This window comes from Dipodomys ordii, unplaced genomic scaffold (genome assembly GCF_000151885.1).
Source record: "Dipodomys ordii isolate 6190 unplaced genomic scaffold, Dord_2.0 Scaffold66, whole genome shotgun sequence".
Taxonomy (NCBI): Eukaryota; Metazoa; Chordata; class Mammalia; order Rodentia; family Heteromyidae; genus Dipodomys; species Dipodomys ordii.
This window is the reverse complement of record NW_012267282.1, coordinates 5,334,942-5,343,039: the sequence shown is the minus strand read 5'-3', so window position 1 is coordinate 5,343,039 and position 8,098 is coordinate 5,334,942. Positions and strand designations below refer to the sequence as shown.

Sequence of the window (8,098 nt, the reverse complement as noted above, 5' to 3'; positions counted from 1 at the left end):
TTTTTTTTTTTTTTTTTTTTTTGGTACTGGGGATAGAACTCAGAACGTTGCACTTGCTAGGCAAGCGCTTTGCCACTGAGCTACATCCTAGCCCAGCTACATCCCAACCCTCCCTGAGCTTCTTTTTGCTCAAAGCTAGCACTCTACCACTTGAGCCACAGTGCCACTTTCAACTTTTTCTGTTTATATGGTGCTGAGGAATCGAACCCAGGGCCTCATACATGTGCGGTAAGCACTCTACCACTGAGCCATCTTACCAGCCCTTGGGCTGGCTTTTAAACCTCAATCCCTAGATCTCAGCCTCCTGAGTAGCTAGGATTGCAGGTGTGAACCACCAGCACCTGGCTATATTATCATTCATCATTGTGTATAAGACAGCTGGTTGAAGTAGTGTTAGCTGAAATTACTGAAGCCTTTATCTAAAGTAATAAATTCATTGCATGGTACTGTGGTTCCGGTCTTAGCACTTGTAAGCCACATAGTTAAGCTTCATTCCCAAGGTGTGGCCAAGCACTCATGAACCATGAAAATTGGAAGACAGGGCATCTCTTTATGTGAAAGATTCATTCTTAGCAATACAAATACCACTGAGAAAAAGTGTGGCCCAGGTCTGCTAAGGTGGCTCAGTGGTAGAGTGCTTGCCTTGCATGCATGAGGCCCTGGGTTCAATTCCTCAGCACCCCATAAGCAAAAAGAAAAAACCAGGAGTGGCGCTGTGGCTCAAGTGGTAGAGTGATAGCCTTGAGCTGAAGAGTTGAGGGACAGCGCCCAGGCCCAGAGTTCAGGCCCCACAAACCGGACCAAAAAAAAAGAGTGTGGCCCTTGTACTTCCCAAGATTTTGGTTAATGATCACATGAATATGCATATAAAAAGATGTCTGCAGGGGCTGGGAAGGTGGCTCAGTGGTAGAACGCTTGCCTTGCATGCCTGAGGCCCTGGGTTCGATTTCTCAGCACCACATAAGCAAAAAGAAAAAAAGCTGGAAGTGGCGCTGTGGCTCAAGTGATAGAGCACTAGCCTTGAGCTGAAGAGCTGAGAGATAGCGCCCAGGCCTGGAGTTCAGGCCCCACGACCGGACCCAAAATAAAAAGGAAAAAAAAAAGATGTCTGCAGATTCTAGAATTTTTTTTGGGGGGGGGTCTGTTACTTGCACATTTACCACATTCATGTAATACGTGATGAGCTCATGGATGTCTTTTGCCACATACTGTCTTACATTATTTCATGTTAGGAATAACTATCAACCACAATAAACATTTCTAAATATTTGGGAAGTAGCCATTTATGAGTATATATCTATATACATATATATAGATATATACATGGAGAGAAAACATGAGGAATGGGTTCTGTTCTGCTTTGAAATTGTGAAGTGGTTCAGAGCTTCTCTTGTTCATCTCCAATGACTGCATAGATTCATCTGATTTCCCAGATATGTCATATGTCAACCATATGCTCAAAAAATAGTTTATATATAGACAGTGCCATGTCAATTCAGAACTTCCTTTAGCCGTGAGAAAGTGCTGTAGTCGAAAAAATATAGGTGACCATTTTAATATACCCATGGAAGTAGTGCTCATTCTGTATAAAAGGCATGTTTCTTACTTTAATGAGTATTGACTAGGAAAGTATTGATAATCTCATTTTCCTCACGACTCAAACCTTCCATTATCCTCAGAAGTAGGACCTAGGCCATTCTACTTTTCCTTCTAGCCATTGTACACTGTCATATACCTACGCATAACTTTGATAGTAGAGATCTCTCACTTAATCTCCCATGAAAGGGTTTCTGTCATCAGCAAGATAATGTTCTACAGCCTAACTATTCTGTTCTCAATCTCTCCATATAATTCCTAGATAAAAAAAATACCAAATTTAATCTATGACTATTAAACTTCATAGAAGAGTCAGGAGGCCAATTAAACTACAGGGAATGCTATTGTCATAGCCAGAGTGAAACAGCCAACGATCCTGGACCTTTCTATCTCAGTTCCTTTCCTGGATATACTTGTTGTTAGTGGTATGGGTTTTTGGTCAAAGATTAAAGCTAAGCTGCCTGCAGGGAGTGTAGCTGCTCACACTTCCGAGTATTACGTGATGGTGCCTGCCTGTTGACTGTCTTCTGTTTTTCTTTTTCTTCTCATCACTTCTTTGTCCCATCTTCCAGGAATGCCCTTATTTGCACTCTCCCTCCATGTTCAGTGCTCTTGAGTTAAACTCCTGTCACCATAGAGATTGTTCTCTGAGCATTCTATAGCTGTTAATGTATTTTATAAATGTACAATATATAGTCTATGGTTTAGCTTAATTCCGCTGGTTTTTTTTTTTTTTTGCCAATCCTGGAGCTTGAACTCAGGACTTGGGCACTGTCCCTGAGCTGCTTTTGCTCAAGGCTAGTGCTGTACCACTTGAATCACAGTGACACTTCCGGCTTCTTCTGTGTATGTGGTTCTGAGGAACCAAACCCAGGGCTTCATGTGTGTGAGGCAAGCACTCTACCACTAGGTCACATTCCCAGCCCAACCCCAGTTTTTTTTTTATGGTATTTTTGCTCTAGGAGATCTGTCTATTGACGAAAGTAAAATGTTACTCTCCTCAAATTTTTTTGCATTAGAGTTGGTGTCTCCTTTTAGAGTTAATTATGTTTGCTGAAAAATATTTGCTGGGTGCAATGACTCAAGCCTGTAATCCTAATTACTTGAGAAGCAGAGATCAGTGGTTCAAGATTACCCTGAGAAAAGATAAAAGACTACATTTTGATTAATTTGGAGAAGTGACATGAACATTATGTCCCACGGACATAGGGAAGCAAAAAGAGGAAGATTACAATGCAGGCTAGCCTGAGCATTAAGAAGAAAACTATCTTGAAAATTACAAACCCTAAAAGGGGCTGGCTCAAGTTGCAGAGGACCTCGCCTGCCAAGCCCTGGTGGCTCACACCTGTAATCCTAGCTAATGAGCAGGCTGAAATCTGAGGATCATGGTTCAAAGTCACCCAGGGCAAGAACATTCAAAGCCAGCCCAGACAGGAACATCTGTGAGACTCTCATCTCCAATAAACCACCATAAAACTGGAAGTGACCCTGTGGTTCAAGTAGTAGAGTGCTAGCCTTGAGCTGAAGAGTTCAGGGACAGCGCCCAGGCCCAGAGTTCAAGCACCATGACTGACAAAAATGAAAACAAAAAGAAAGCATACGGCCCTAAATTCAAACCCTAGTATCACCAAAAAGTAATGAAAGAAAAAAATACTGAAAAGTATCTTTAACATATAAATTACATGCTCTAAAATTCACCCATTTAAAGCTTACAATCCGTTGGTTTGGAAATGTTTACAGATTGTGGAAATTTCACCACCTGAGCTGACTCCGTGTAGTACTTCTCACCTACAATTCTAGCTACTTGGGAGGTAGAGAACAGTGAGATCATGGTCTGAGGCCAGCCTGGAAAAGAAGTTAGGCAATCTGTCAACCAATGACCCAGGGACATAATAGCCTGTGCATGTCATCCCAGCTATACTGGAAGCATGAATAGGAGGCTTGTGATCCAAGGCCACTTAGACAAAAACGCAAGATCCCATTTGAATAACTAAAGCAAAAACTAAGAGTTTAGTTCAAGTGCTTACCAAGTACTAGGCCTAGGTTCAGATTATAGTATATCCTAGTAGATATAAATTCAGGAATATAGCCGGGCGCTGGTGGCTCACGCCTGTAATCCTAGCTACTCAGGAGGCTGAGATCTGAGGATCGCGGTTCAAAGCCAGCCCGGGCAGGAAAGACTGTGAGACTCCTATCTCCAATAAACCACCAGAAAACCGGAAGTGGCGCTGTAGCTCAAGTGGTAGAGCGCTCGCTTTGAGCTGAAGAGCTGAGGGACAGCGAACAGGCCCCGAGTTTAAGCCCCACGACCGACAAAAAAAAAAAAAAAAATTCAGGAATATATCATACTATATAATAATTCAGGAATGTATCATACATCAACAGGTTACATGGAAAACAGCATGTCCTGAAAAAAGAGTTTCTAATAACTTAAAAAAGGTCCAAGTGACAAGGACTTTGATACATTTGATAAGTTCAAATGAAATGTGACAAAACGTACTAAGACATTTGATGCATTAATGATCACTTATTTACTAAATAATAAAGATAGAAGAATCCCTCCTGCCACATGAGTATAATTTTAGACTGAAGGGCTTCTAGTCAGAGACACTAAGCCCATCAGTTCCCACCTAACCTGTTCCCCGACCTTCTCATTGTCACATCGAGCCTCAGGAATTGGATATACTGGACTCCATTTTCCCTCTTATTAGTCTGATTCTTCCTCATCCTCTTCCTCTTCTTCCTCTTCACCTTCCTCTTCCTTTTTCTCCACCTCTTCTGGTTTTTCTTCCTCTTGCACTTCTGGTTTCTCTGCCTCTTTCTCTACTTCTTCTTCTTCTTCTTCTTCCTCTTCTTTGGCAACACATAAAAGGTAAATAATTACTCCTAATACTATTATTGACAAAATTATCACAACAATTATAATTTGTGTGCTTTTAGCCAGTTCATTTTTGGTTTTAGTTTCTTGTTCTTGTGGACCTTCTTTCTTGGGCTGCTCTGGCGGGCCACTGTCCAGACTCCCACCATTTCCTCTATTTCTGCAATCTGGAGGTGCAGTGCCAGGTATACAATGGCAGTGCATTAAATCATTACAAACTCCTCTTGAATTACACATTGTATCTAAATTGCAGGAAGGTTTCATTATTTCAGTGTGAATACAAGTATAATCTTGACAAGTTTTCCTGTCACCACAAATACTGCCTCTCCATACGTCTCCATCTTCAGGGACTCCTGCCGTCTTAAAAGCATCCATGGTCCAACAGAAATCTTGCTCATGAGGTACCTGAATAAGGGTATGACCAGGTGTGATTTTTGGCATTGAAGTTACACTCATACATACAATTTTACCACAAATGGCATTTTCTTCAGGACACTTTACAAAGCTTCCTGAAGACCCAGGGACACGGCCACAGTGTCCAAATCTATTTCCTCTGCTGTTCAGTGCAACATAACATGCCCTTGGAGCAGATGTTGCACTTTCCCCAAACACAAACATACACTGTCCATTATAGTCCATGCAATGACCATTAAGACAATAATATTCTTCATTACATGGACTGCCATCTTCTAAATATCTGTTTTGAGGGCATTCTACTGAAGCACCATCACAGTATTCTGGGAGGTCACACAACCCAAAAAGACCACGACACATGAATCCGCGCTTTTGAATTTGGCATCTGCTACAGCAGGGTTCATTACTACATACTGCATTACGTTTTAGTTCACAATTCGGGTTACAGCATGGGTCACTGTCACAAGAACCCCCACAGTCACACTGTTCTGACTCCTCTATCACACCGTTTCCACACCTAGCACTCCTGTGCTTGCGGCTTCTGCGCTGTGGCTTGTTAAACAGACAAGCCCCTTTGTGTCCGAGAAGGAAACGGTAGAAGGAGTCAGAGCTGCAGTTGCTGAAGGCACTTCCTTGGGTGATGTTTTCATGCATGAGGCAAAGGTGCTTGCCTTTACACGAGCAGGCTGAGTGGTCATGCTGAATGCCCAGGTTGTGCCCGAGCTCATGGACCATGAGTGCTGCAAAGAGGAGGACATCTTTGTGATGGAAGGATTCCACAGCCGCCGCAAAACCACTCGAACAGGCACCATCGAGAAATGCCTGGCCCATGCTCTGTCCGGGATGATGCCCAACGATCATGTGGGCAACATCGTGCCTCACACGGTGGAGGAGCTTGTCTCGCCGCCAGCTGTTGAAATTCCTGAGTGCCACCTGCAGGTCCACCGGGACCTCTACCAGGTCCCCCTCGGTCCAGATCTCCACCCCAGCCAGCACCACCTTTGTATTGAGTCCCCTGGTGAAGCTGTTGGCCAGAGCAATGATGTCCAGTACTCCCTGGACCGTGTCATTGATGTTACTGCCCCACATCTGGAACCTCTGGTAGTTGACCACCACAAACATCTCCACATACTTGGTGTGTGTCCACAAGTAGGACAGCCCCTGGAGGTGATGAGGCTCCCTGCTGTCTTGCTGCCGGCCAGTGGGCAGCACTTGGCTGTGTGTGGAAGCCACACGACAGGAGGCTGGGGCTTGATGTGCCGTGGCGTACAAGACATGTTCGAACCGTTGGGAAGAGGGCATGGGCTCAATGCGGTAGGATGCCTCCTCCGTAATCAGGATGCCCCTGAGGCCTGAACAGGTGTTGACAGAAACAAAAGAATGTGGCACTCCTTCTATGTAGCCTTCATAGTGGCAGTCCTGTGAGATCCAAGGCACTGCTTGCTCCAGGACACCACGTTGGTAACTGTAGATGGGAAAGCCGCTCACAGAGTAGTCTGTCTTCACCTTCAGGTGAACCAGCTGCTTCTGACCTTGGATGAACAGCATGTACGATACGGTTTGGACCAGACCTTCGCCTCTCTTGACTGTCAGCTGCTCTGGGATGACTATTTCATGGGAAGAGCCGTGTACCGATTCCAGGTCACAGTGCATGCTTGGGAGAAGAATTACCCCCAGGAGCAACATGGTTGCCAGCCTGACACACCGATGTCCTGGTGCAAATTCCGGCCTCAGTCCCTTCGTCTGGGGAGCCCAAGTCTGAAACATTACCTCAACTGCTTCTAGGGTCACTTGCCTTTTGCACAGAGAAGGCAAGATGGAGGCTGAGATCCTTGGTGATGTCACCACTGACATGGCCCAAAGGAATCAGTTGATAAGGCAAACGCCTGGCCTGTGTCCATCAGCAGCACATTGCCTGACAAGCTCTTCTGAGATGCGGATACTATCCCTGGAGGTGTGCTGGCTCCTTGTGGGCAGTTGCTGACCAACACTTAAGCACGGCCTTCAGGCTGTGTCTTTTCCTATTCTTGTTTCTCACCTGGCCTTCAGCAGTAGCCACCGGACAGGAGTTCCTTTCAACAGCCACAGTTTGACGTTCCCTGGCTAAGTTTCTTTTTATGTTCATGGAGAGATGAACCAGGTAGAAGGCTTGGTGTGGTTCAGCAGTACAGTATCTCTGATTTCACTTTATTTTGTCCAGGCCACACTGCTCCTGATAGCCGTTAATCTGCCCATTCTTTCAAATCCAACATTCTGGCAAGTGGCCCTGGGGGAGGGGATGCAGATTCTCTGGGGATCTCTGAGCAGGACAGTGTTCTCTGTTGCCCACTGCCTCTTCCTCTTGTCTACAGGTTTCTGGATGATGTTTCTCTGTTCAGTCCTCCTTAGTCAGTGATTTGGTATTTTTCTCTCCCTGAAAATCATGATAGTCCAAGTTTTCATCACTATTTTTTGTTTTTAGTAAATGGATTTAGGACGTTCTATCTTGTGAAAAGTAATTCCTCTCTACCAAGACATTTTCCTAAAGCAGACATAGTGTTGTGTGATCTTATTTTCAGCAGGTAAGGATATGAGACCTGGTCAAAGTTCAGTTCCTCTCAACTGCCTCAACATTAAAACTGAGTTCAGAGTAAAAGTGAATTATGATTTAAACAGGTCTAGACTTCTCAATCAAGATTATAAGTATAGGATCTATAAGAAGTCTATTTCCATTTTTGTAATAAAATTGAACTGTAAGTATTTGGTAGATATTTGTTTGCCTGCTTGTTTGGTTGTGGTGCTTAGTATTAAACCGTGGCATTTCTTTAACTGATGTAGACTCCAAGATGTCTGTTTAATTAATTCTTTTTTTTTTCTTGTCAGTCATGGAGCTTGAACTCAGGACCTGGGCTCTGTCCCTGAGCTTTTTCACTCATGGCCAGCACTCTACCACTTTTTGCCAGAGTGTCAACTTCTGGTGTTTTTTTTCTGGTGATTAATTGGAGATAAGAATCTCATGGGCAAGCCGGGCTCTGGTGGCTCACGCCTGTAATCCTAGCTACTCAGGAGGCTGAGATCTGAGGATCGCGGTTCAAAGCCAGCCCGGGCAGGAGAGACCGTGAGACTCCTATCTCCAGTAAACCACCAGAAAACCAGAAGTGGCCCTGTAGCTCAAGTGGTAGAGCGCTCGCCTTGAGCTGAAGAGCTGAGGGACAGCGCCCAGGCCCAGAG

At 44.5% G+C, this 8,098-nt stretch overlaps 1 protein-coding gene across 1 annotated transcript; it reads right to left on the bottom strand.

Moving 5' to 3' along the window:
• Positions 1-4,303: 4,303 nt before the first annotated feature.
• LOC105990653 (disintegrin and metalloproteinase domain-containing protein 1a-like) lies at positions 4,304-7,429 on the bottom strand. Its single transcript, XM_013023096.1, has 2 exons — positions 4,450-7,429; positions 4,304-4,407 (listed from the first exon to the last, which is right to left on the bottom strand). The coding sequence occupies exons 1-2, from the start codon at positions 6,740-6,742 to the stop codon at positions 4,304-4,306; spliced, it is 2,397 nt and encodes a 798-aa protein (XP_012878550.1). The 5' UTR covers positions 6,743-7,429.
• Between the last annotated feature and the right edge of the window lie 669 nt (positions 7,430-8,098).